This window comes from Pogona vitticeps, chromosome 7 (assembly GCF_051106095.1).
Source record: "Pogona vitticeps strain Pit_001003342236 chromosome 7, PviZW2.1, whole genome shotgun sequence".
Lineage (NCBI taxonomy): Eukaryota > Metazoa > Chordata > Lepidosauria > Squamata > Agamidae > Pogona > Pogona vitticeps.
Window position 1 is genome coordinate 33595250 of NC_135789.1, and position 27784 is coordinate 33623033.

At 61.2% G+C, this 27784-nt stretch overlaps 2 protein-coding genes across 2 annotated transcripts; both read right to left on the bottom strand.

Moving 5' to 3' along the window:
- Positions 1 to 137: 137 nt before the first annotated feature.
- On the bottom strand, positions 138 to 7124 carry SERPINF2 (serpin family F member 2). Its single transcript, XM_078379206.1, has 9 exons — positions 6972 to 7124; positions 6429 to 6545; positions 5860 to 5916; positions 4647 to 5067; positions 4053 to 4196; positions 2733 to 2936; positions 1874 to 2016; positions 1304 to 1508; positions 138 to 637 (listed from the first exon to the last, which is right to left on the bottom strand). The coding sequence occupies exons 2-9, from the start codon at positions 6501 to 6503 to the stop codon at positions 297 to 299; spliced, it is 1590 nt and encodes a 529-aa protein (XP_078235332.1). The 5' UTR covers positions 6504 to 6545; positions 6972 to 7124; the 3' UTR covers positions 138 to 296.
- Positions 7125 to 8672: 1548 nt separating this feature from the next.
- On the bottom strand, positions 8673 to 21089 carry WDR81 (WD repeat domain 81). The gene is made up of 11 exons (XM_078379204.1): positions 20994 to 21089; positions 16369 to 20099; positions 16045 to 16152; positions 15703 to 15893; positions 14233 to 14423; positions 13863 to 14028; positions 13224 to 13377; positions 11824 to 12502; positions 11231 to 11372; positions 10673 to 10852; positions 8673 to 9477 (listed from the first exon to the last, which is right to left on the bottom strand). Exons 2-11 carry the CDS (start codon positions 20060 to 20062, stop codon positions 9157 to 9159), a joined length of 5826 nt encoding a protein of 1941 aa, XP_078235330.1. The 5' UTR covers positions 20063 to 20099; positions 20994 to 21089; the 3' UTR covers positions 8673 to 9156.
- Between the last annotated feature and the right edge of the window lie 6695 nt (positions 21090 to 27784).

Genomic DNA, 27784 nt, shown 5'->3' on the forward strand with positions numbered 1-27784 from the left:
GCAGGAAAACAGCAGGGATAAGAAGCCTTTACTCATTTTCCCAGCAAGATAGAAGGGTTATTGCGGATCCAGGGTGGAGGATCTGGATCTTCCCACCCCCACTAAGGAACTCCATTTGCAGAAAGATACAGGGCTCATAGGACTATCCACTGAAGGTTTTATGAACTCAGTACAAAATCACAAGCCATTCCCACAAGGGGCCAACAGGAGAGGCAGCGATTGTGTGTGGGGGGGCCAAAGAGGCGGGTGACTCTTCTTATGCAGCTGCCTAGGCCCCCCTGCCTCCCCCTGGCCATTCAGGGCTTCTCAGAATCTGTAGCGCAGGGCTGCGAAGACTCCCTGCTGTCGGCCGGCGCACAATCCTCCATTTTCCTCTGCTGGGGTGCACTCGGATTGGGGTTACGGATGGTGCCGAGGAAGAGGGGGATGCCGGACACGTCATCAAAGATAAAGAAGGAAAAAGGGCGGTTAAGATGGAAAGCCGAGAGCGAGCGAGACATGGCCACGCTGGTTGCAGCCGACGCCTCCACCCCGGCCTCTGTGAGTTCGAGAGCAGCTTGGTGCTGGATGCTGGAGACAAACAGGGGTCCCTCTGCAATGGGACGGAAATTGGGGGCAGAGAACAGTTCCCCCAGACCTGCGGAGAGAGGAGTGGAGCCACGGTCAAGAAGGCTGCTGCTGCTGCTGCCGCCGGTTTTTAGAAGAGGCACGTCACACCAGGCGGCAGAGGCCAAATAACAGGCCAGAAGAGACATGTTTGCACAGAGCTGTCTAATTAAAAGAAAAAACACCCTTGAATATATTCATTGGAAGGGTATAATTTGCTGCGGCTTCAGAACTTCAGGAGGTTTCCAGCAGCGTCGGGAGTGAGCGGGTAGAACACAGATTGAGGCTAACTTTTCAGAAGTGGTTTGAACAGGGAGGAAAAAAGTCAGCGTGGAAAGAAGAGGAAGGAGGGGAACAAAGCTGTCTTCACTGGCTCCTGTCATTGTGACGCGCCAGCACTTCTTAAAGGCACGGATTGATAACCAGCCTGGAAAGCATATGGCCGTTTCCCCCACCTCTGATAGGACGGGGCCGTCTCAGTTAAGCAGATAAATATGTAGCACTGTGGGAAACAGGACATCAGGTGTGCCCTCTTCTCACCTCCAGAGCCCAGAAGCACAGGGACTGAAGCAAGAGCCCATCTCACGGAGCGTAAGGAGTAACCCCGTTGGAACAATAAGCAGGCGGATCGCCCTATGCAAAGGAGATCCGTGTAGCCGCGTAGGCTGGCCCACTTCCCGCCTGACCCCTCTCTCACCTAAGTGGCTGAGGGCTTGTTGAAGGTCCAGGTGGTAGCGTAAGTGCAGCTTTGGCATTTTCACCAGGGTGGGCTTCTCCTTGGGGAAAGGGTGGCGGAGGTCGGCCCTGTGGAGCTGGCCGAGCAGCTGGGAGAAGTTCCTCTCAAAGTGGTTAGGGACGATGGCCACAAAACTCGTGTTGCCCTTGAAGGGGAACCTGGCGACCTGGAAGCAGCAGCAAAGGAGAAGTCGGGAGAGAAGGCACAGCGCAGCCAAGCGGAAGAGGAGAGGCTGGACCCTTGGGGGAAGCAGGAGAGGACAAGCAGGAAGGAAGACCAGCGGTGCGGGGGGGGGGAGGAGAAGGGAGGGGGGCCTGGAAAAGAGGGTGCCAAAAGGCTCAGGGTGTTTCCCACAGCTAAGGACAGAGCGTGACAGCAGGGGTAAATGAAAGACCCAAACAGTGCACTTTTGAGCCAGCAGGATTGCCCTTGCAGGTCCCGCCCCCTCCTCTCTCTCTCTCTCTCTCTCTCTCTCTCTCTCTCTCTCTCTCTCTCTCTCTCTCTCTTTCTTTCTTTGCTGTAGGCACTTACCTGGACATCCAGGGAATCCACTGTGAACCAACTCAGGGGGTATACTCGTGCCTTCATCATTTCCACAGAGACCATGAACTCTTCATCCAGGTGGAAGGTGCTCAGCTCAGTCAGGAGGGGGTCGAACTTGGTCTTCCAAAACCCTGCCCCACCCCCGTGAAAAAATAAATAAAAGGTCAAACACCAGAAAGGGAGAATCAAAGGAAGAAAGAGAGGAGAGAGGTCGCCTGGAAGGCAGAGTTTTGCTTTGCTCCCAAGAGATCGGTCCCTTTAGCTTCCAGCATTTTTGGCACAAGTGGTTGTAAACGACATAATAATCCATAAAATAACAAGAGCAACCGAAAGATACTAGGACAGATCAGGACAGGAAGTATTGCCTGTTAATTGACATAATTGCTCTCAGCAATGCCATTATCTTTGCTTGACTTATTCTGAAAACTTTAGGCAACCAATGAATTAAATTTGCATCAAGATAGAAATATTTCCAAGGCAAGTAGGAGGCCGCCTTTCCCCCCCCCTTGATGCAGTCGGTTGAAGGAGGGGCTGTTTTAGAAGAGGCATCTGAAGAAAGAGGTTTCCTTTGAGGTGGCCATGGCCATCTTCTGCTTGTACAAGTCCATGATGTTATAATGCATTTTATTTTTAAAAAACATTCATTACTTTTATTGCTCACTCACGTTCTATTGACTGGGGCTCCTGTTTCTTGATGAGGAGCAGAAGCACTGAGAAATGCAGCTTCTGACCTGACACAGCCATCCCAGCTCCTCCAAGAGGACCCAGACCAAGTGTGGCCAGGATGCAACCTCAGCGTGTTTTTTCCAGCCAGACTGGTCATCAGATGGGCAGGATGAGAACTCACCTCGGAAATGCACAGCGTTGAGCAGGACCATCACGACACTGGCAGGCAGCTCAGAGAGCATGGAGGGAATTTGCCCATTGGTCGCTTCCTTCACCCAGTTGTTGATGGCTTTTAGGTCGGCCTCGGTGTTTCCGGACAAGGTGGCCGGCTTGGCCCCGTAGAACCTCTCCGAGTCTTCTAGGAATGTCTCTTTGATGGGGAATCCTGGGAGGGGCTCAGCACAATAATCAACAGCTTCTTCAGCAAGTGAGGCTCGGTGTGGCCAGACTGACTCTGCCCCAGAAGATTGACCCAGTGGAGCCTAGTAATTTCCCAATCCGGTGGAGTTAGGAACCCCCCAACACACCGGGTTTAGTTTCTGGGAGAGATTCCAGGCCTCTGGACTCTTCTGCCCAACCCTCTATCACTTTGCGGCGTGTTGTCATCTTCATTTGTGGGCATTTAGCTGCCCCTAATTTAAGAATGACTCCATATCATTTCTCTCTCCCTCTCCCTCCCACCTCCAGCCCTTGATCTTTTGACGGGCGAGACGCCTTGCCAACAGTGTCCTCTCGTTAGCAGTCAAGAGGCCTTGGGCACCTTCAAGACGAACAAGTCTGGTTTAGCATCCACTTCTGGGGACTCAGGGCAATTGCCTTAGAGGCCCCTGAAAAGGTCTACATACGTAGGGGCTGCAGGCTCCCAGGGGCCTTGGGGACTAACGCAGTGGGCTACAGCTCCGGGACATCATCCTCTTGAAATAGTTCATTTCTAGGGCTTGTTTTGTTCTTCTCTCTCTCTCTCCTCCCCCTGGCCCCTCTCTTCCTTCCTCCCTTCCTCCCTCTCTGTGATGAAACTAGGGCTCACAGTACCAAAGGATGAGAATATCTCATTATTAGGGCAATCATATAAATCTCTCTCTCTCTCCTGTTCCTGGAGTGTGTGGGAGAGGAGGTGGGTTTTCCAGGTAAGGATGGATTGTTGCAAGCTACACCTTTGTAATGCGGAGTATCCTGAGGGGTCTTGCATGAGCCCTTAAAATGCATTGGTCTTACCAAGACCAGCTCTTGGTGCAGAGGAAAGGGGCCGATCCACATCGGGACCTGCTGGTTCAAACCGTACTGGTGTGCACAGCATGGGCGGCAACAGAAAACCACCCTCCCTGCCATCTGAATCCAGATTGGCCCCAGGAGTTGCTCTTTGTGGAGGGAGGTGCCGCCACTCAGCTCCGCCATCCCACCCAGTTCAACCATGAGCCTCGGGCACGGAAGCACCCATAATACTTCCGCTTGTACAAGGACTGGCCTATTTCACCGCCACTCCCCTGCCCAAACCTGTCACCTTTTTTCAGGTAGAGCCGGCCAGCTAAGCTGAGGGCCGTGTTTCTGAGATGCTGGGAAATCCTGCGCAGGGCCTGGTGGAGGCAAGGCACCGACTCGGCGTGCAGCGCCCCCAGCAGCTGCTTCTCCGTCTGGTTCGCCGCTCCTGAAAGAGAGCCACAAGAGGGGCTGAAGACCTGTCGGGACCTGCGTTTGGGCCGTCTCTCGCCTGGCGGTCAGCCCAACCTTGGAAGCTGGACTTCCACGGTGTACCCTGGAGGGAAGGTTTTGAAAGAGGCCACCGTCCTTCCCTCCTGGCATCAGCCACTGAAGCCCAGCAGTCGATGGCTGTGGCCGGCTGCTGCCTCAAGATACCCCACCCGCTGGGGCCGCAGAGAGTCAGAAGCGACCGGACGGCCCGGAAGAAGGGGAAGAGCCCGGAGTGCCTGCCTCGAAGGGCTGTGAAACAGGCCGAGGTGGCCTTCGCCCTTCCCCGCTCCAGAAGCCGGACCTGCTGAGGCTGTGAGCTCCAGCGCGGTCTCCCCTTTGGATCCGGTCCAAAGAAGAGGGGCTGGCCTCGGCCATGCCGCCTCAGAGGACTGGGGCATCTACTGACCTAGAGACAGGTGGGCCAGCGCCAGGCTGACGCTGAGGGGAGAGAAGAAGAGGTTGCCGTGGGGGTCCTCCAGCTCCATCTCTTTCAGGAGATCGGTCCCCAACCTCAGCATGCCCTGAGCTATCTGGGCCATCCTCTCGGGGGGGATGTCCCGGTCACAGCCTGTCCCGCCGGGGACGCCCTCCACGGCCTCGGAAGAGTTTTGGGGCAACCCTTGCCCGTCAGGGGTCCCGTTGGCAGCCGCCGAAGCCTCGCCCCCTGCAGTGGGTGCCTCGCTGGAGACATTGGGGGGCAGCCCCACGGAGCCCAGCATGTTCTCTTGGGGCTCGGGCTCCAACCCAGGGGCGGCAGCGGCGGCCTGGAGTGGCTCTGGGCTGGGCAGGATAAGATCCTTTTCTGCGGGCTCGTCCCCAACGAGGTCCTGAGAAGAGAAAGGGAGGCTTGGAGGCAGAAGAGGAGGCGAAGGGGAGAAGCCAGCCGTGCCCAGCCCCACTCCCGCCACGTCCCTGCCAGTATGGTCCATCTCGGGGGGCCTCCTCCAGCACATATCCATACTCAGCCCCCCACACACACACACACGCCCTGGCGCTGCCGTCGAGAGGTGGCAGGGGGGAAGGCAGAGCCAACTCTGCAGGAAAGCCCAGCAGGTGGAGGATGCCAAAGGCTGGCTCTGCGTGCCTGAGGTGCCCGGTTCAGCCTTCCAGGTAAAAAGTATCTTGTGTGGCAATGAGTCCCATACACTAACTCTGTGCGTTAGGAAGAAGCCCAACTCCTCTTCCACTGGGCTGGGTCGTCTTGTGGATTCTAGCTCTATCCAAGAGGGAGAAAACCTCTCCCCCCCCCCCCCCGTTCCCTGTGCCAGGCTTAGTTCAAGGTGCCTCTCTCTTTCTCTCACCCTCCTTACTTGTATTCCCCCCCCCCATAAAGCTGCAGATGACAGGACGGTCCCCCAAAAGGTCCCGCTTCCCATCCCATGAGACGGTGCTTTCCTGCCTCTTGTCCTGCTCCGCCTTATCGGCCTGGACTCGATGTGGGGACCTGGGCTGTAAAGGCACCTTCCCAGCATGGCCTCCCCACAGGCAGTGACTGAGAGGGGCGGTTTTATGCGCAGAATTTGCCCTTTATGGAGCCGCCGTGGGGTTCTCCGTGAGCGCCCCACGTTGCTCACGGAGCAAGAAGAAAACGAGGCCCAGGGTGTTCCACCTCTTCTTACCAGGAGGATGTTCTTTTGAGCCCCTTCTTCTGACTCCAGGGCGGACACACACGGCACCTGAAAAAGATCCAGCCAGGCTGAGCTCCGGGGGGGGGGAGCCCACAGTGGCCAGGGGGGGTGTTCCTCACTTTCTCTCTGTGCCCAAGTGCGAGTGACGTTTGCAAAGGGGGAGGGCACCAGGAACCCAGCCCTCCCCTCCCTCCAGGCCACGCACCACCCTCCCGAGGGAGCCAGCCTGGGTCTTCTGGAGGGAAAGGCCTGGGGACACAATGTCCACGCACCACCCCCACCCCCACCCCCACCACGAAATCCCAAGGACTTCACTGCCTCCCTGCCTGGCTGGATGCAGTGGGAACGAGGCTTGCAGCCAGAACAGCCGCCCGGCTGCAAAGGGCAAACATCTGCCCCTTTTCTTGGATGCCTCCCTCCCTCTGGCCCTGGAAAGAAGCTCTTCCGAGGAGGACAAGCCAGCCTTGGCGGGCCTTGTCCTGTGCTCTTCCTTCCCGGGCCCACCAGGAGGGAGAAAGCGCTGGGGAGGCAACGTTTGGCGGAAGCCCGCGGCCACTTACCCCGTGGCGTGTGACCTGCAACACGGGCAGGCAGAGGAGCAGCAGCTGCAGCACCACTGGGGGTAGGGGGGCCATGTTTGAGTGGTCGGAGCAGGGTGGGGCGAAGGCCTGCTGCTGGTGGGGGGGAGAGGAGACAAGCCTTGGAGGCACCAGGTGTGTGTGTGGGGGGGTGTCCCCTCTGAAGAAGCCCCAGCCTCTCCAGGGAGGGCCAGTGGTGGGAAGCAGAGGAAGACCCCCCCCCCACACACACACACACACACACACACGTGTGTACAATCCTCCCCGGCCACCATGGAGCCCCAGCTTGCCCTTTGTGAGTTTAGGCTGCCCCCCAAAAGACCAGGTGCCTTCTCTCCCCCACCCCAACCCCTCCGCCATCTCAGGCTTCCCTGCCCTCCTCCCCTCTGCCCTGATCCTCCATTTTCACCTTAGTCCTTGGAGTGGTGGTTCTCCCTTGGCCACCGATGCCTCCACCGCTGCCACCCACTCTGGCTCCGGGGGGGGGGGGAGCGGAAGTGGCCCCTGAGCCTCACTAAGACCAACCTGTAGTAGCTGCGCCTCTTTGTGCAACGCTCCCCTCTCTCTGTGGGCAAATATTGACTTTCCACATCTAGTTAAACATTTGTCCGGGAACTGTGGGCCCAGGGTGGGTGGGTGGAACACAGTGGCTACTCCACCTCCCCTGTCTTTTAAAACATAACAAAACCCCAAGAATCCCCCTCCCTCCCTGGAATGGAGAAAAGATAAATGGTATATTGGGGGGGGGGCAGTCACAGCCTCCAAGAAGCCTGAGCGCCAGTCACTGAAGTGGAGAGGGGGTTGTGGGTTTTTTTTGGGGGGGGGACTGTTCTCCGAATCCCTCTGCCACGCCGTGGCCAGTGTGGTTCTGCTTGCTGGAAGAGGCCGGAGAAGGGAGCTTCTGCAAGCGCTTCTCCTTTGCACCTTCATGGCCGGGCATTTCCTCCGGAAACAGGCGGTGACAGGTTGGGAAAGTGCTGGAAAAGGCTGTCGGTGGCCAGGCCGGGGGAGCCGCCAAAAGCTCTTTATTTGTCCCAGTTCTTTGCTGCCCGGAAGTTGGGGCTGAATGTGGTTTTCAGCTCCCGGGTTACCTTCATGTGGGGGGCACCGTAGCACCCCCGGCTGTGGGCCGCCGGCCTCTCCTCAAGGTTCTCTAGCAAAGGAGAGGCGCCCACCCACCAGCCCTTCCCCAGGTAGCAGGGGTGCTCACTGCCCGAGGGTGGCTGGCCATAGGTGGACAGGCCTTGGGCCCCCATGCATCGGCCCATGTGTTCCCACGGGGGTGCTTGGTCGGCTCCAGGGCCACCTCGGACGGTCAGCAGGAGAGGCCCTCCGTCGCAGGCGGCCAAAGAACACGGGTCCTGCATCGGAGGAGCAGGATGTCTGCTGCCCCCCTTTCCTACGTTGCCATCCACTACCTCTGAAGGCAGGCGGACGGACGGACGGACGGACGGACGGACGGATGGGAGGCCCTGCTGCTGGGGAAGTGGAGCAGCCTGGGGGAGGGGGCTGAGGAGCAGCCAGGTCCCTTTGGGGCAGCCTCTCACGGGTCCCTTCGACTTTTTCAGGAAGGCAGTGGCCTGGCTGGGCAGGAGGGTCCTTTGAGGAGAGGAGGGGCTTTTTACCTCCCGGGTCGGCCCTCCAGGCCTTCCCGAGGCTCCTTTGCATGGCAAGTGCCCTTCTGCTCCATCAGCTCCCTGTGAACCCCTGCGGTGAGGAGGAGGAGGAGGGCGGGGGAAGAAGCCAGAGGTCAGTGCCGTCTTCTGGTTTTCCATCTTCTTCTTCGGGGCAGACCCCACCACTCCCAGACCCCTCTCCAGGGTCCTCTCACTGTTTTCGCACTCCCTGCGTGGTGCCTGCCTCTTTTCTGTGAGAGAAAGCCAGCAAGGGGAGGCTGCCTGGCCCCACACTCACCTCAGGCCTCTTTTGGGCAACGGACACCTGTGCCTGCTAGCCAGAGGCTGACGTGCCTGGTGTCCAAAGTGGGGTTTTGCACCCCAGCTCGGGTAGAGGGGCAGCAGACCACGTGCCCCCCCCCCCCGTCCGTGGCTTGGGCTTCTCCTCCAGCCTCATGTTTCCCTTTGAGCTTTTTTGGTCCTCTGCGTTTCCCACCCCACCCCACCCCACTTAACACACAGCCCTTCATGGCTGTCCCCTCCACAGGACGCCCTGAGAAACAAAGCAAGCTCCTCCCCCAGTTTGCCCCCCCCCAAGAGACACCCCTCAGAAGCTTCAGAGTGTTTATTAGCATAATTGTATACGTTATATCATCTATTGCCATCGGTTTGTCATCCAGGAGTATTTCCTCCTGAACCCAGGAAAGAAGACATAAGTGCTTCCATATTTGAACCTCTCCCTGTCCCACCCTCTTACAGAAGGGGACAAGACCCTCCCCAGGGGAGCACTGAAGAGGGGACGTGCTCCCCAGAACATTAAAGGACAGGACCGCTGGGGGGGGGAGAGGAGGAGTGTCCCTACTCTGGAACAGATGCCTTGGGGAAATTCCCCAGGGTTCCCAAAAAGAGTGAGGCACATAAGGTGATTGGGGGGGGGTCAGGACCTTTGGCTGCCCAGCAGCCCTCTTAGGGGCAAAGGGGAGGAGGCTCCCTGCTCCTTCCCCCTCAGTCCCAGGCAATGCCTAGTCTCCTGCCTCCCTCGCAACGCAAAAGGGGACTCCCTCGGCTCGCCAGCATCCCTGGGAAGAAAAGCCTCAAGCCAGGAGCCGGACGGTGCCGTTGTCCGACCCCAGGAGGAGGTGGCACTTTGTGGGCAGGACAGCTAGGCTGGTGAGGGTCCCTCGGAAGTTCTCTGAGCTCAGCTTGGTGACGCTGGGGGGCAGCGGGTCCTGAAGGGCATAGACGCCGATCCGGTTGGCCACGGTGCTGGCCACCATCTCGCTGCCGTAGAGGTCGAAGGCGTGGACCGGCTCCGAGGCCGACCTGTAGCTCTGCAGGGGCTTCTGCTCTAGTTCCTTCCAGACGGTCAAGGTGTGGTCCGAGGAGGAGCTGATGAGAAGGTTGCCCTCCGTGGCCTGAGGGGGGAAGGGGGGGCATGTGTTAGAGGGAGAGGGAGGGACACTCCGCCTGCCCCACGGGAGCCCTAGCAGTCGGCAGAGGGTCCTCCAGGAAACCTGCTGGGCTGCAGACCAGCGGAGGCCACGTGCGCCGCTCCCCAAGCGGCCTGAGCCCACAGATGCTCAGTGGGGAGGAAAAAGGCTCTCTGGACATGCCTCAAAGCCCCCGTGGCAGGTCCCTGGGGCTTTTGGTACCTTTCTCAGGATAGGTTCGGCTTTGTGGTGGCCCCAACCCTAGCCAAGGTGGGCTGGGCCGCCTGCAGGGCGTGTGGTTCTCTGACCCTGGCACTTCGCCCATGGCCAAAGCAGAGCCACCTCTGCCCCATGGCCAGAACAGGGAAGAAGCTCACTGTCACGATGGGCAGTTGGTGTGCCCTCCACGCACACACCCCATGCCCAGGTATGGGATCCTTTTAGGATGGTGGTGTGTGTCTTTTGAAGGAGAATTGCCCACGTCCAGCTGGGACGTGGAGCCTTGATCCGTGGCCAAGGGCCTCCCATGAGCAGGACAAGTGTGAGCGGTCCTGGGTGAAGGACACGGGGAGCAGCCCCTTGCCCCGCTCAGGGGCAGGCAAACACGGAGAAGGGTTACTCATTAGGACCGCCAGCCACCGCAGTGCACACATGTGCCCCCCTTGCCCGCCCCTGTCATGGGAGACCTTTGCCCCCCCCACCCACGCCCGGGCATCTGCTGGCTCACCAAACAGATTTCCAAAGAAAAAGCCCCACACAGGCCAGTCTCAGCTGCCCACAGCAGCAGCAGCAGCATCCACTTAGGGGGTGACTCGCTTCGAGTCCTCCCTCGTGGGGCTACAGCCTTTCCCTTGGTTTTTAAGCCAAAGGTGTGCTACACTGACCAAGTACGTATTTTGAAAGTCTAGGGAAAGAACCCTGCTCAGAGGCAGCCCCCCCACCCCCACCCCCCGGCTGTACCTTCGGAAGAGGACAGTAGGGTTTTATCCAAAGAGCCTCACTGCTGTTAGAGGTCAAGTGGAGAAGTTAAGCGAGGCTTCAAGATCCTAATGGACCCGTGGTGTTGCTGGAAGGGACCTCAGGGCTCCCCCAGGCCAGCCCCCAGCCGGAGGAGCGGATGAGGCCTCAGAGACACGCCATTTGAGCTCCTCGGTCCGCCTGGCCCAGCCGGGCTCCTCACCTTGACCTGCAAGATGTCCCCCTCATGCGCAGGCCACCCTCTCAAGACGAGGCCCGTCCTGGTATCCAGCAGGACCATGAAGCCGGAGGAGAAGCCAGCCACGATGCTCCGCCCGCTGGGACTGACGGCCAGGCAGCGGATGAGGCCGGCGTTCGTCCCGCTGGCCAGCCGGAATTCGTGCTGTGGGCAGGAAGAGAGAAGAGGGTGGCTGGGAGGGGGGGGACTGCCTGCCTGCCCCTGGCCCTCTTCCTCCTTCCCAACCTTGCCTCCCTGCGGCAGATGGGTCAGACCTGCCAGGCGGGGCCGCTCTCCCGTGGAGCTGGGAGAAGACACGTCTCTTCAGACCCTTGTCAGCCGGCAACCCTGACGTGGTCACCCATCCGGACAGATGGTGTTTCATGGCAAACTGGGGATTTGAACCTGGGTTTGCCACAGCGTGACAATGCTACTCAGCTTGGAACTGAACCTGGGGCCTTTGGCAGACCGAGGGGAGGCCCTCTCTCCCACTGAGCTGGAACCCGGCCCTTCACGGCTGGAGCCCACAGAACCACCAAATACCTGCAGCCCCGCCTTCCGGTAGTCAACGAAGCGCAGCACAGAGTCAGCGTTGGCCATGCAGATGCTGCCGTACGGGGCGGGCATGGCGCTCACGGCGGTGATGGGCACTTTGGAATCCGGCGGCTCAAAAACACGGACGACTCTGCCTGTAGAGGAGGGCCAAACACCGCACCCCCACCCCCAGGGAGACTCGTGAGCACGTTGCACCAGGAGACGCGGCTGCCCTCTCACTTCTAGGCTCCAGCCGCCTGAACCGTAAAGCCCCATGATGGTGTTTGCCCAGCAGATCAGCTCCCCCTGCCCCCTCAGCCCCCTTCAGCCGCCTCCTGGCCACATTGCTCTTCTCTGCTCACCTCCAGAGACACGGCGCATTCCCCTCTGGGCTTCTGGACCAGGAGATGGGGGCCACGGGGGCTTCTTTGTGTGGGCTTGAAGGAAGACCGAACTCCCCACCCTCACCTACACAGGTCCACACAAGGCCTCATGCTCTACACCTCTTTCTGGAGAGAGGAAGGTCCATCCTGGCCTGTCCCCCTCCTGCCTCCCTGTGGGCCCAGCTGGGTGTTTCCGCTGCTGCCTTCGGCAGGCCTGACTTACCTGTGAGAGGGTCCCAGACGTGGACGGTGCTGTCGCAACTGACCACGTGCTGCGGTGCTTCCAGCATGCCGACGTAGAAGACCGACTTCTTGTGCTGAGCGTAGGTCAGGCGGGGCTCCGTCTCATGGGTTCCGTCCCCCTGGTTGTAGAGGGGCCAGAGGCGCACGGTTTTGTCCTTGCTGCCGCTCAGGAAGAAGTCCTCCCCGCTGAGGGGGGCCACGCACTTGATGGCTCCCCCGTGGCCCACGAAGCTCTGCAGCTTGATCTGGTGGAAGTGGAAGCGGGCGTCGTGCTGGCTGACCCCGATCTCGTACTGCCAGTAGGCCAGCCAATTCCCACACAGGAGGTGGGGGCTGCGCAGGAGGTCTTGCTTCAAAGCATTCCCCTCCCAGCTCTCTGGGGTAGGGCAGAAGCCGCTCAGACTGCCAGAGACCTCCTGCCGGGCGGCCGCGGGCACCTGGATCCGGTTGCCCACCAGCACGCTCCCAAACGTGCCCGAGTGCGTGTCCTCCGAAGGGCCCGACGGCGCCTCTGTGCCCAGCGCGTCTTGCTCTGAGGAAGGCCGGCTGCCTGAGCCGGCTGCGTCCAGGGCCCGAGGGGTCACGCTGTCCAGGTGAAGAGCTGCCAGCTGGCCCACTGCGGTGTGGTTTGGGATAAGAGCATGGATAACGTCACCTGTGGGGGGGGTTAAAAACAGCCTGTTTGGGCCTGGAGGCACAGCAAGCAAAGCCCAGTGGCTCAGGGTCCCCCCCCCCCCGCTAAGCACAGCCAAGTCAAGGCATAAGAAACGCTGCCACACTGGGGGCTTTTTAGCTGAGAGTGGGGGGAGGGATGTGCAGCCCAGTAGGTTTTGCAAGATTGTGACACACATCATCCTCCATCACGGGCCAAGCCGGCTGGGGCCGCTGGCACTTGATATCTGACAGCATCTGGCAGGGTAACTGTTCCCCATTCCTGATCAGTTTGTGTTTTGTACTGCAGAGTGATAGAAGCCAACAAAATTATGGACAGAAAAAAATTAAGCAAGGGGTCTTGGATATTAGAGCTCAGGGTTACCAAGTCAAATCAACAGACAGGGGGGAAAACAGGATAGTTCCCCACAACAAAATTAAGGTATGCAATTCCCTAGTTGGTGAACAAGCTGAGCTGTTTTTCTGGGGACAAGAGAAACTCCAGAAGGGGAAGAAAGAAAGAAATCCATGGCTTATTGCCAGGTCCGTGGTAAACCCACTGGCTTTTTTCTTCCCTTTCTGGAAGCAGTAAAAGCTGAAATAAGTGGGGGGGAAAGCCATTTATGAGGTAGTTTTAGGATAGTAACTGGTGGTGATGGAAATTTGTATAGATTAGATCCCAGTTCTTCAGGGACGGGGTGAGAAAGAGATAGTTTAGCTCCTACCTAGCAAGCAAGAGAAGGGCACGAAGGTGATGTAAGCCATTTCCGGACTGAACACTTTCTGCAGCTCCAGAACAGCAGATGGCTCTGAGGGCAGCCACTTTGGGTGGCCGGCCGTGGTGGGGGTGGTGGGCGGCTGCAGCGGCGGTGTTGTCCCCTGGGTGGACGGAAAGGAAAGGGGGGCCAGTCACACACCAGCCTCTCTTCACCTGGGCACTCTCAGCCCCGGCGGCTTCCACCTCGGACACTCAGGAGGTGCAAGGTGGCCTGGTTCTGGGCCAGCTGAACTTTCCAGAAGGCTTTCTGTGCACATGGGTGAAAGGCACCAGGGCCTTTGTGCCACCTGGGGTTTTGCATCTCCTCAGCTTCCTTCAAACCTAGCGCCACCGCCACCACGTGCCCACAACATGCATAGCCCACACAGAGGGAGGAGGTGCTCCAGGGAGACAGCGTCCCCCGGCTGACTTTGCGAAGAAATGAACGAAGACGGCTCTGCTTTTGTCGGAGGCTCCAGGTCTGATCCCAGGACCTTCCAGACAGAAGCTGGAGGAAGAGGAGCCACCACCGAAGCCCGAGGCTCTTCCACCGCCCTCCCCTGAGACGAAGCAAGAACCCCTTTCCTCCTCAGTCTTGCCGACTCACCTGCTCCGGTGGCGGAGGCAGCGATGAAAAGGTATCAAAGAAGCTCCTCAGCGTCTCGCTCAGGTGCTGGTGCACCATCTCGGCTCCGATCCGCAAGCAAACCAGCGCCACGAGGCTGATGGTCTTGAGACACAGGACGGCGCGAGCCTGGACACCGCTGGGGAAGCTGGAGAAGGGACAATGACCATCAGCCCCTGACCCTATCCTGTGCCTCTCCACTGGAATAACCGTGAAGTTTCTCCTTGGGCATGTGTGCGCACAAACACAACCCCCCACGCCCCCCCCGCGGCCGGCCTCTTCTGCACAGAGAACAGAAACCCAAGAGCATTCTGAAAAGTGAATCCTCTTCCACCTCACCCCACAAAGTCACCTGATCACAGGTGACGTAAGGAAGCTGAGAACCGGCAGCAAGACCTCCTGGCTGATTTTAGGCAGGATGTCCATGAGGGTGGTGTCCGAGAGGAAGACGACCATCTTCTGAGTGAGCGTCACGGCGGCCATCAGCCCAGCTTCCTTCCGGCTGTTCAGCCGGCCAGCGGACGCTCCGCTGCCAGGAGCCACCTGGAGTAAAGAGAAGGGCCATCTGTCGGCTGCTTGGCCTGCAGGAGGCCCCGGGCTTCCTCCTCCCCAGCATCTCTAGGAGGAGAGAAGCCCTGGGGTCTGCAGGAGGTGGAGCAGTGGGTGCAAGTTAGCCTCTCTGAACCTCCCAGCCAGCGGCCTCTCATCTGCTCTTCCTTCCCCAGAAGCCTCCTTCCCCCCCCCCCCAGAAGAGAGGGGAGAAGGCCTGCTTGCTTTTCTCACTTCGGAGACCATGACCTTCCTTGGGTGGAAAAATCTGAAAATGGGGAAATGTACAAAAGGGAAGTCGAAAGAAGAGGCTGCTGAGAGAAAGCCCCCTCCCCCCTTGAGGGCCTCTTCGTGCCCTGTGGCGCGTGCGTGCCAGTTAGCCAGTCTCTCCTTTTTGACAAAATGTTTCCTCACAGGAAGAAATGAAACTCTCCGTCTGGCCATGCCCATCGGGCCCACAGCAGCCCCAAACCCTGCTCCAAGCTCAGCCCACCACCTCAAGGCTCTTTGTCCTGTCCACTCCCCCCACAACTGACCAGTCCCATTCCAGCCTCTGTGTGTGTGTGTGTGCAAGGATTGCTGGCCAGCCCCCTGGGGGGGAGGGAGAGGGAGCCTCGGCTAGTTGGTTTTAAGGGAGGGAATGGAGAACAGCGTCCCCCATAAAAACAAGCAAGAGGTGGCGTCACACCCTGGTTTAAACAACAAAAGAGAGTGGCCAGATTTCCAGGAGGAGCCCTTTTTCTAAGACTTCTTGAGACCTGGTGAATAACAGCAAGCTGTGAATATTCTGCTTAGCCCCCCACCCCCGGGCAAACGGCTGTTTGGTCTGAATTTGATTCCTCATCGGAAGCATACTGCATAATCCATTTCCTCTTCCTGCTTCCATGCCTGGCCTTTGAGCTTCCAAGGGGTTTCCAGAGACTGCCAACGTGCAGTGGAAATTATCTTGGAAACCATGAGGGCTAGGCACTTGAGAGGGGCTTTCTTAGGGCCTGTGGGTTTGATTGCCAGATTGATAGTAAAGGAACGCTCCAGTTCTCCAGTTGCTAACCTTCTGTACTGGAGACAAAACCCCTGTGTCCGTACAGTGTGAAGACTGGAGCGCAGCCCCAACCCCATCTGAGAAGAGCCTCGGAGCGGAGGGCAAAGAGGCGGCCCCTGCACAAGGGAAGGGACTGGGGCCGGGCAAGCTCAGCCAGGAGAAGGTAAGCCAGCCCGAAGGCCCGTCACCCAGCAGGTCCCCCGTGTGCCCCAGACAGCAGGGGTGACTCACCAGGTAGCTGACGTAAGGCAGGTACAGGTACGTCAGGACGGGCTCTCCATACAGGTGTGCGATATGGGTGAGGCAGGCCAGCACCGGCTCCGACACCACGTCCCCCAGCACCAGCCGCTTCTGGTAGATGCTCCTGGAACCCAAGGGGCCTGTCTCTTCAGCGCCGGCCACGTACTGCTGCCGGGCAGGACCTGTCCAGGGAGAAGTCCCGGTTGTAGAGAGCAAGAGGGATGGGAAAGGGGCCCTGGCCTCTCCTGCCCTTCCTCCAAGCCCGCCTCGGTGTCCCTGCCCCCGGAGGCAGCTGCCCATCAGGCTCCTTCCTGCCCGTCCAGGCTTTATTACCTACGTAGCAAGAGGTCAGCAACCGAAGGAGGTTCCGGGCAACGTAGCGGGAGGTGGTGGTGGGGCCCAGTTTGGCCGAGAGCCACTTCACCATTTTGCAGGCTGTGTCTGGGGAGACAAGAAGGAGGCAGGCATGGGGGATGGATGATAAGGCAGCGCTGTGGCCGCCCACACCCTACAGAGAAAATGCTCCTTCTAAAGTCCCTCCCTGGGGCTTCTTCTCCCTTGGTTCCAAGCCCCCACGCCCCTCCCTAGCTTCCCTATTTGGGGATCAGAATCTTGGGCGGCCATGTTTGGGCGGCCATGGTTTTAAGGGCTCCTCACCTAGCAAGACGGTCTGTTCCCTCTCTCCCTGCTGGTGGTATTGCTGCCCCGGCAGGCCTGGTCCGCCCCCTGCTTCTCCCTCTGGCTCCCTGCCGAGGTCTCCTTTCTCCTCCTCCTCCTCCTCTTTAGCCAGGCTGGCTTCCATGGAGCCAGCGATGGCCACCGACAGTGTGGACTCCTCTGTGACCGGGGTGGTGGCGTTGGGCTCTTCTGCCCCGTTCGGCAACCCCTCCCCCAGCTCCTCTTCCTCCTCCTCTTCCACTTCTCTTTCTCCTGTTCCTTCTCTTCCTCCCTTCTCCTCGTCTTCCTCCTCCTCGTCTTCCTCCTCGCTGGGCTTCAGATCTTGGCTGCTGAGGCTGGCCTTGTCCTTCTGCTCGTCACCCAGAGACACCTCGCTGGCGCTGCTCTTGTCACTGAGGTGGCCCAGACTCAGGGACTCCTCCTCCTCGGGAGGCTCCTGCGGGGCCTCTGCCACATAGAGGTGGTTCTGGAAGTCCTCGCCTTCTGGGAGGTAGGCCTGGTCGTGCAGGCTGACCCCAGACAGGTAGTCCAGCAGCTCCAGCCCCACAGAGGAGCCTCGCTCAGCCTCCCCTTTGGCCTCCTCCCTGTAGGCGGCGCAGGCACCGGGGCTGCTCCTGTCGCCCTCTTCCTCCTCCTCTGCGGCGCCCAGCAGCAGGGCCTTGCTCTCCTCCTGGGCCGACCCCTCCAGCCCTACCAGGACCTGCAGGATGTGGGGCAGCAGGTTGGAGAGGAACAGCGGCAGCCCCAGCCGGGCCATCAGCTGAGCCACAAAGCACTCCGTGTAGAGGTAGAAGCGGCTGTGGAGGTTGCGCGGGTTTTCGTAGGCGGCGCTCAGGAGCTTCAGCAGGTACTTGTTGGTGTTGCGGGGGCCCAGGGCCTTGGCGATGGGCTCAAAGAGGTACCAGGCGGCGTGGACAGCCGTCCGCTCCTCCGACATCAGCGCCAAGACGAAGGGCAGCAGGATCTCCAGGCCCTCAGGGGTGATGTCGCTCAGCACCCCTGCCAGCTGCTGCCAAAGCTGGAAGACCAGCTCCCGCCCTTGTCCCTCGTCCTCCACCCGCCCAGACAAGTAGGAGAAGATGAACTTGTGCAGGGAAGGGAAGTAGCTGGGGAAAGGCAGGACAGCGCTGAAGGGGCTCAGCAGCTGGGAGGGGCAGGGCGGGGGCAGCCCCTGCCAGACGGGCTCGTAGTCGAAAAGCTGCACCCTCCCTGGTGTCAGGAGCTGGCCTTCGGGCACCCTCAGCTGCAGCAGGACTTCCAGGAGGTGTTGGAGGGGAGGCGGGATCTCCTTGGGGAAGGACCGGCAAAGCCTCTGGGCCACCTGGAAGCGTTCCCAGAGCGTTGCCCCCGGCTTCGAGGTGCGCAACTTGGGGGCAAAGACGATCTCGGCCACCACGACCCCCAGAGCCTGCATGTCCCTCTGGAAGAAGTCGTCAGAGAGCGTTGGGGGTGCCTCGGGCGGGGGCAGGGCCGGCCGGCCAGCTGTGCCATGCAGCGCCTTCAGCAGGAAGGCGTCCAGCCTCTCAAGGTCCTCCAGGGCCTGCAGCGAATGGCTGCCCTCCGGGAGTATGATCTTGGCCTCCCCTCCCTCCAGGCAGGCTGCCCCAGCAGGGGTCGTCACCTTCCGGCTGAGGGCCCTGCCCTCAGCCGGGAGGGCTGGCAGCTGCAGGTGGGTGTGGGGACTGGGCAGCTCCACCGGTCCCCGGTTGCCGGCTGCGGGAAGGGCCTCCAAGGCTTCAGCCCCTTGTTCCACCTCTTCCTCTGCACTTGCCCCGAACTGGCCAGCAGCCCAGCTCCCATCGCAAGGTGCAGCCTCGGCCACTGGCCCACTGTTGGCCAGCTGGCCCTTGGCGTCCTCTAGGACCCTCGTCTCCCGGACGGCAGGGATGAGAGGCCTCGTGATCAGGGGGGCCTTGGCAGGAAGGAGGGCAGCCGCTGCCAAGCGTCTGGGGTGGGGCTGGTCAAAGAGCTGCACCACCCCATAGCTGGCAAGGTGGGTGTGGTTGTCCACCAGGTGGAGGCAGACGTTCTTCTCCCTGATGGCCTCCTTGCCCGCCAACTTGTAGCCAAAGGTCAGGTCAATCCAGTGGTGGAGGTCCTGAGAGACCTCCCAGCTCTCCAGCAGGGCCCGGTGGGCGGCCACAAACTCCTCGCAGGAGCCGTACCAAGCGGGCACCTCCAGGTCGGGCATGTCCGGGTGGATGGACTTGAAGATGACAGGGTCCGAGTAGAACTCTGGGATGCACTCATCCGGCGTCCAGAGCTGCAGGCGTTCCATGTTGGCGGGGTATTCGTTGGGCTCCCATTGGGACCGGACGTGGGCACACAGCACCGCCTTGGGCGTACGCCGAGCTGTGTAGACGTAGTAGGTGATGTCGGAGAGGACATCAGAGATGTGGTGAGGCACGTGTGGCTGCTCGCCCCCGGCCAGACCCCCTCCGGCCACAAAGGCCTGCTTGGTCATCTCGTAGGTAAAGTCCAGCTGCTTGTCTCCCTTGTTGAGGCGGAACTTGGATTTGCGCAGGTCCCGGAACCTGCCATTCTTGGCTGTGAAATCTACCACCCAAGGGAGCACAGGGTGGTAATTGGGGTCCCCCACCCGCCGGCCGGCCAAGCGGTTCAGGTGCATGAGATAATCAAAGTTGCTCAGGCGGCCATTCACCCAGTCCAGCACCAGGTCCCCCAGAGCCTCCCCGGACTCGCTCCCCCTCCCAGCACCACCTCCTGCTGCCGGGGCTGGGCTGGCGTCCCCAGCGGCTTCCGCCCCGTCGGCTGGTCCCTCTTCTTCTAGCACTTGCTCGTAATCTTGGAGGTGGACCCGCAGCTGGGCACACAGCTTCTCATCCACCCCCACCTCATGCAGAGAGAAAGCGCCGCAGGCCAAGCCGGCCCGATGGCATGACTGCATGGCCTGCAGGACCTGGAAGAGGATGAAGAGGAGCTTGGCGTGGCTGTTGGTCAGCTTGGCGGGGCTGAAGGTGACAATGTCGTGGAGGCAGTACTGGGTGTAGGGGAAGAGGACGTAGAGCATCGCTGGGGACTCCAGCAGCGCCTCCGCCGGCAGGACGCTGGGGCAGGGCAGGGCGGCCTTCCCGGAGAAGGAGGAACCTTCTTTGGCTGGAGAGCCGCCGCCGCCGCCGCCGCCGCCGCAGGGAGCCCCCCTCCCAGCTGGGACAACGGGGCAGCTGTAGAGCTTCTGCAGGGCTCCGCGCAGCACATCCAAGGCCAGGGCGGTGTGGGAGGTGTGCGTGTAGCAATAGGGCTGGACGTACAAGCGGTGCGCCCGCTTCCACAAATTCCGGTAGTTTTGGGAAGCCACCGTGCGCATGAACCCGTGGAGCGTTTCCCGGCCTTCCTTGGGCTCACCCTGCACCCCAGAGCTGGTGGCCAGTGGGTAGCGCAGCCGGTCCTTCCTCAGGCTGTGGACTTCCACGCGAGTCCAGCCAGCGGGCAACTTCTGCACCGAGTGCTGGAGGCAGGCGTGCACCTCCACGTCACTCAGGCCTTCCGGGCGCGGACACTGGACGGGCAGCACGCCCCGCTCCTTCAGGCTTGACAGCCACTTGACAGGCACAAGGGCGATGATGTGGCGGGACCTTCCAGTTGCGGCGATGGACAGCTGGCCCCGGTTGATTCCCAGGTCTCTCTCCACCTGTTGCAGCAGGAGATCCATTTTGGCGGTGGTGGCGGCGGCAGCTCTGCGCCCTTCGCTGTGGGAAACATGCAAAGAGGAGCCACTGATCAGTGCAAGGGGCAGAGGTGGAAAGGAGCTGCCAGAGGCACGAGCGGGTCACCCGGTCCCCCCTTTCAGGCTCCCGACTGGCAACAGCCATGGCTCTCGGGTTTTTCCGTTCCTGGCGGAGCTGTGAGCGTGTGTGGCTTTGTGAACCAACCCAGGACCATCGACCTGCCGGGCAGGAGATTTGCTGCTGGATGGAAGCTGAGGGAGACCCTTGCCCTCCTGGTTCTGGGTAAGGGGCTGCTGCTGAAGAGCAACTGAGGAACTGACCATGGAGGGACCCACACCATTGGCCCACCCACCCACCCTCACCCCGCTCCAGGGCCTCAGGCAGGGTTCTCACTTGGGAGATGCTGGCCCTGGCGGGAGGGGCAAGTGTCCCTGCCTGGTAGGCAGAGGCCCCCACCGGGCACCAGCGCCCTGTTCGGGCTTCTGCGGGTCCCCCCCCCCCCCCCGGCGCTGCTCCTACCCCGGGCGCCTGGCTTGGCGGTCAGGAGCACCAAGGGAAGGCTTCTCTCGAGGGCGCCGAAGCCTCCCAGGCAGGGGCCGGAGGGTCTGGGCTGTGGGGAGAGCCCTAAAGCTGCTTGCCCGCTCCCACCCCGCGGACGGCATGCCCCCCGGGGAGGAGGGGGCTGCGCCCGAAAGACCCTCGGCCCGTTCTCGCGCGCCCCGGGACCAAAACAGCCCCGCGAGGAGGAACCGAAACGGAAGGGGCGCGGAGCCTCGGCTCCTCGGGAAGGCGCCCTGTGCACCCTCGGGAGCGCCCTCCGCATCTCGGGGAGGAGAGGCAGCTAGCTGCAAAGAGGGGGCAGGGCAGAGGGACCCCCCACGCCCGCCTGCCTGCCTGCCTCCGACACGGCCTCACCTGGGCAGGAGGAGCGCAGGCCTTAGCCGGAGCCGGCGGCGAGGGACGGGGCCGCCCGGGCTCCGCTTTCCCCGGCCATGTTGGGTCAGCTGACGCGCGCGGGTCACGTGGCGGCGGCGCTCCCCGAGAGAGCGAGAGACAAACTCCACGTGGCCCGACGGCGGGAGGGAAGACAGCTCCCTCCGCGGAGAAAGCACTCTGTACACGCTCAGGGGTTCCGGGGCGGTCTTTTGCGCGCAGGAGCAGCAGTGTGGCTGGGGGTCCCGGGAGCTGTAGTCTTGCTCTGCGTGCGGCCGGCCGGCCGGGAGAGGCTCTCCGCGGCTGACTTTCGGCTACTCCAGGAACGTGTGAGGTGCGCGACCCTTCCCGCCTGGTCTCCGTTGGTCTTTGTCCCGGGTTGGAGGGCAATTCCTGGGGGGCGATGGCGCCCCCTTGTCAGGGAAGCAGCGGGGCCAGAGGGACGGGGGTAGGGTAGAGCGTTCACGTGTAGGGTCCTTTCGCACAGGGAGTCCGAAACACGCATCCCAGGAGAGACTCCGGCGGAAGGAGAGCTGGTGAAAGGCTTCCAAGCCACCCTTCCTGCGGGCAGAAAGCCAGCACACAGCAACGAGAGGGTTGGCCTACATCCCTTCTGTCCAGGCTGGCTGGCTTTTTCGCGTGCACTACTAAACGACTAACGAATACATGCCTGGCCTCCGCTCTTACTTCTGAAAGGTACTCAAGCCCTTTCCTTCCCACCCTCTTTCGTTTTGTTGGGCTGCGGTGCCCCCCAGCGGTGACTGCCGGGGTGACACCCTCCTCCTTTCCCTATGGGGGTCAATGACTATTTGGAAGCGGGCTTCCCACCCCAGACGGGCACGCCACCTCCGCCGCCGCCGGTTCCTCCCCACTGCCCTGGTGTGAGACGCATTCCCGCGGTTCTTGCAGGGAACCCTCGGCAGCCCAGGGGGCGAGGGCTGCGGTGGCCCCGTGAACCTCGCGCCAGTCTCTCTCCTGCTCTTCCTGACAGGGCTGTTGGTTGGGAGGGTAGCCGGGAAGGAGGGCGTGCGCCGGTCTCCGCGGGTCCAAAGAAAGGCAGCGCATAAAGGTCGGTAGGAAACGCTGCTTCTTTAACCGCGGGTCCGTGTGATGTGGAGTTTCTCGGAGGTATGCATCATGTATCCCTAGGCGCCAAGAACGTTTTAGGCTCAGAAGGTGGCCGAGGAAGAAGTAGGTATTAAAGAGAAGGAATAAAGCTTTAGAAATCATTGAAGTATATATGGAACAAAAGAAACTCAGAACACCTCGGCCTGGTAATGAGCCATGGGAAGAGACTGAAAAGACCAAAAAGGAGAATTCGGGGGCTAGAGAGGCCGGGGAGCTGGTGTCCTGCCAACGCAAATAAGGGGACTGTTCAGAAGTGCTCCTTCCGAAGTCAAGGAGGGCCATTGGGGCGCCCAGCCTCAGAGAGGAGAGGAGGGACGGGAAGAAACCCAGCAGGCGAATTTAAATATATAGATAAGATTGGAAGAAGGGAAGAGGAAGCCGGAGAAGGGTGCAGGACTAGATGGGCCCCTGCCCCACGGGGCCATTGCAGCCCTCCTATGAGGTGGGCGAGGGCTGAGGAAGAGGCCGTGCCCGCTGGTGTTCCTACTTAGCAACGACAGACACCACCGGCTCCATCTCCACCCATGCAGCAGGATCAAGCTGCTGACAGGAGGTGGCACCCTTGGCCAGGTTTGGAGGAACCTTTGAAGGCTTTGCCCGGAGGCAGAACCAACCGGCTGGGAGGGCCGACCCGATCTTGGACCGGCTGGATTTCAAGTCATCAGGAGCACCCCCACCACCACCCCCAGGACTGCCACACTTATCAAAGCCAAAAGGAAGGCCTCTGTCCCAAGGAGCTCAGGGTTTGCCTTTGAACCAGGGGGCCAAGCAGATCCCTGTGCCGCGACTGCCCTTCCCTTGGTGCCCTTCCTTGGAGGGGAAGGACTGGCTGGCAGAGCCCTTGCCCAAAGGAGGCCCCAATGTCCTCCTTTTCTTCAGGGAGGCGCCTCCTGTGTTTGCCCGTCTCCAGCACAGGAAGGAAAGGAAGACAGAAGGTTGCCCCATCTCAGCTGGCCCCCTGCACCATCCCTGGAACAGGAGGCGAGGAGGCGTACAAAGGGGAAAGACCCTCAAAGGCCATCCAGGCCAGCCCCGTGTTGCCCATGCAGCACACACACACACACCCCAACAGACCCCAGAGAGGAGGCCCCACGGACCTTGCCGGACAGCCTGCAGGGAAAGAGAGGCCACCGTATCCCTCCCTCCAAGGCGGTGGCCCTGGCAGAAGGGCTCTGGCTGACAAGGAAGGTGTCCTCCCACTCGCCTGTCTCCCCGTGGGGTCCTGCTGCCCCGTGAGCCCTGCCCTCCAGAGCAAGACCTGCCGGCATTACCGCAGGTAATCCTCTTACCCTTCTGTCTGTGACAGAGCTAATCATACAGGCACAGGGCAGGATGTGATTCTCCGGTCAGCCAGCAACCTCACAAGGGAAGCAAGAGTACCGAGGGGTGAACAGGGCAGGAGCCACCCTGGGTGCGACAGAAATGCCGAGGAGGTTGTTGGAGGCGAAAGCATGCACGGAGGGGTGCTCCCCCCCCCATCACCGTGGCCTTGTCCCACCATTGCCCACTGGGGTGCCTCAGCCACCTGTCCGGAAACCAGGAAGACGAGGGAGGAGCTTTCTTCCAAGCACTGGTTCAAGGACAAGTCCTCTGAGCGTCGCAGGTGGAAGTTGGACAAACAGGCTTCACGTGCAGACAGGTGTGTGCCTGGCTGAAGGGCGAGGGCAAAGCCCTGCGGTGGACAGGTAGACCTCGGCTGCTGCTCAGCCCTTGCCAGTGGGAGTTACGTAAGGCCCAGCCTGGTGCCCAGAGCAGGGCCTATAGATAGGCCAGCTCGAGATATTTCAGTCCTCAGGAGCCGCCTTCTGCTGGCAGGAGGCCGGGGAGGTCAGAGCAGCGTCATTGCTGGCCAAGGCAGGGTGGGGGCGGGAGGTTGTCAACAGGCATCTGAAAAGTCCAGCTGAGGAGGAGGAGGAGGAGGAAGAGGCTGCTCTTAAAGGGTCCCAGTCCTCCGATGGCAGGGGCCCAGTTATGCCCTGCCCTGCCCAGCCCAGCAAAGGCCAGAGGACCTCCAAGGGTTGGGCACTTGGGCAAAGGTTCCTTGGCCTCAGGAGTGTGACACATGAAGATGAGAAAGAAGAGCAGGAGGAAGGGCTTGTTTCCATGTCGCGTGCCAGAGAGAAGGATGCCTCTCTCTCCTCCCGTGCCCACCCAGCTGCCCTTCCGAGGAGAGGAGCAGCTGCTCTGGAGTGCGTAAACCTGGCCAGAGGTTTTCTTCCCATCCTGGCTTGCTTTCCCCAGGCACGGCCCTCTGGACCTGGATTACCAGCACCAGCAGCAGCAGCAGCAGCAAGAGGAGAACCACAGATGGGGCCTAGACATCCCCCACAGCCAGTCTTGGCCAGGTGGGGCGGTGTCGCCCCCTATATCCCGGGGCAGGGGGAACGGCCTCTGGCCAGCCCCACTGCTCTGGAGGATGGTTCTCAGCCCCACCTCCTCTACCGCCGCTCCCAGGCCCTGTGACGACCAAGCTGGAACCAGTCCGTGGACTGGGAAGGAGGTTCCGGTGAGCTTGAATGAATGAACCAACAAACAAAGGCTGGCTGGAGGCTGAGCTGGGCAGGGCAGGACTCCTCTGCAGGCCAGGAGCCAGCCGGCCGGCAAGGAGGGCCCTTCTCTGCCTGGAAACCAGGCGGCTTCCTCTGTCTGTGACTCATCCAGGAATGTCTGGAAAACGGGGCAGTGGCAGCAACCCAGGAGCATCATGGCTGTCCACAGAGGGAGGGCACACCAAACCCCCCTCCCCGTTCCTCAGGCTTGGGCCTCACCAGCTCAGTCATAGCCATGTCGGGAAGGTCTGGATGAGCAGCCAGCTTGCAGCAGATGCACCCCCCACGGCAAAAGCCACGGGGGGGGGGGACAGCATCCACCATGGGGTGAAGGATAGGCCACTTCATCTTGGAGAAGTGTCTCCTTCCTCTTCACCCTGCACTGTCCCCAGCCAGCTGGGTGGTAGCCCCCTGGGCCCTCTGCTCCCCCCCCCATCCTGCCTTTCGACTCCTTCAAAGGGGCAGCCCTAAGTGGCTGCCTCCCTTCCCCTGTCCATTTGGCGCTTTTCCTCTTGCTCAGGCCCACAGAGGGCAGGAAGGGTGGTGGCAAATAGCTAACATTCCTCTGGCGTTGGTTCATGTGCAGCAGCCCCCCCCCCCCGCACGCGCCTGCCCTCCCACCAGCCGCCCATCATCTGCTTCAGCCTTCCTGGATGGCTCTGGAGGGTTGGTCCAGGAGGCCTGGGCAGCCTTGTTGGGGGTGGGATGGGGAGAGAAAGAGGCAGGCAAGGGGAGTGTGCCTTGAATACAGGCCAAGGAGTCCCCTCCCTCCAGGAAAGGACCTTGGGCATCTGCCTGGAGGAGAAGGAGGGGGCCCAGGTGGGGGGGTAGTGGCCACTGCTGCCAGGCTCCTCTCTGAGTCATCCCTCAGTCACATGGCTGCTGGGCGCTTCCTTGGCATGCCCTTTTTCAGAGCTCCCTCCCACTTGCTCGCTCGTCCCCAAATGTCAGCACTGGCATCGGCTGAAGCAGCTTCCCCCCCCCCCCCGTCCTCTGCTGGAGAGTCCAGTTACAAGCTTTGCCGGGGAGAGAAAGACAAGAGGCCAAAGGCCCTGGACCGCTCCAGTTCAGGCGGAGCTTCCTCCCTCCCTGGCTGGGCTACCTGAGGTGCCCATGCCCTGCTCCAGAGAGGGCAAAGGGGCTCCAGCCCCTCCCTGATCCCAGGGCTGCACAGAAGGGAAGGGCATATTCCCTCCTCTTCCCCCCCCCCCGCGCAGCTCCCCTTGGTCTGCCTCAAGAATCTTCCTTGGGACGGTTTCTCTGCTTGGCTTTGGTGTCCCGTTTCCCCCCCCCCCGCCCCCGTCCACCCTCCTTTCCTCTTGGCCATTCTCTCTGGCTGCCTTGCTGGGATTCTGGCTCGTTTTTTCTCCTTCCGTGGTCGCTCTCCGGGCAAACCCCCCACCCCCGGCGCCCAGCCCTCTTTCCAGCAGTGTCTCCCAAGTTCAGCCTCCACTGCAGCAGCCGCCGTCGCATTGCTTGTGGCTCTGATGCCCGTGTACGGCACCTGGCACAGCGTCAGGGGCTGCAGAAGGCAGACAAGACGGGGGGGGGGGAGATGGGAGTGGTGGTGCTTGACCGACAACCACCCTGGCCTCTACTACGGTGGGGGCAGCCTCTGGCACCACCAAGGCCCACTGCCCCGTGCGCAAAGGGCTCCCCCCCCCCTTTGGGCTTGCCTGCGCTCTTTGGCTTGGGAGGGAAGAGAAGTGGGGAGGTGGGCTTGCGCTCAGGCCCCGTGCTTCCCACCTCTGGGGCTGTGGCCTCCTCTACCCAAGAGAGCTGGAACAGGCTGTCCTGGAATGGCTGGCCAGGGCGGGGAGGGGGGGGGAGGTCAGGCTCTGGAGGAGAGCAAGCGGGAGGGCGGGCGGCCTTTGTTCTCTCTCGGTGACGATCAGCGATCAAAGGTGAGAGTCTGGCTGGCTAAGTGCAGGGGACTCTCCTCTCCTGCCGGGGCTGAAGGGCGGGGCGGGGAAGGGAAGTTAAGGCCCTCCGGATGCCTTGCTTTCCCCCCCCCCGACACGAGCCATCCCACGCCGCGGGTTCAGAGGGGTCCTGCAGCGTCTGGAGGGCCAAAGGTTCCCAAGCCCTCCTGGGGGCATTAAATGCGTGACCCCCTTGCATTGGGAGGCACCCCGATCTTCAGGCGCTCCGCCTTCGCCCTTTCCCGCTGGCGATCCCCCTTGGGGTGGGACTGGCTTAAGGTCCTGCCGAAGGTTTCGTGAACCGGCGGGGGCTCGCACTGCCATCTCCCGAGTCCGCCTCTCTAGCCTGGCCATGCCACGCACCGACTCCCCCGTCTAGAGCACCCGCTTCCAAATAGGACTTGACTCTGGCAAGCGAGTTCGTGGCAGGAGCGCCACCTCGCCCTCTTCGCGAGGGGAGGCAGGCGGGCCCTTTAAGAGTCTACTTCCGGGAATCGGCGCACGTGGCTGCAACCGCTGCTTTCCCCCCCCTTCCCTGGCCGCGGCAGCAGCTCCGCGGGCGCGTGGGAGTCACGTGGGCGGGATGTGGAAACCGTTGATTGGCCCCGTCGGGGACTCTCGGGCAGCTTGGCCTCCGTCAGCCCTTAGTGGGGCGAAGGGCGGCCAAACTTCCTTAAAGGGACCGTCTGTCTGTGAGGCGGGTGGGCCTCGCTTCTCCCCCGCCCGGTCTCGCCCGGTTCCTCTGCTCGGGGCGAGGAAGAAGCGACGGCAGAACGAGCAGCCTCTTCAGCTGGCACGGGTGGGGTGGGGCTGATCTAAGCCTACGGCGCGCGCCCCCCCATCCCCACCCCCACCCCGAGGGCTACTTAAAGGCGACTCGCCCCCCTCTGGCGGGCGGTGGCCTCGCTGGGGAAGGGCGCCTCGGGGGCCAGGGGCCGGCAGGCCAGTGCCTGTAGGGGAAGCCAAGCCAGCTTGCTTTCTTTCTCGGGGTGGGGAGGGAATGGGACGTCGGGGAGAATTCCTCTCTAAAAGCCATCCTTTGTGCGACATCTTTAGAAGAGCTTATATGGGCGGCAAAAACGCACCCACCCAAAACCGATTCATTCGCTCCCGCCCCCCTGTCTGTCCACGGGCTTCGGCCCTCCGGCTTTCCAGGGCTGCTCCGCGGACTTTC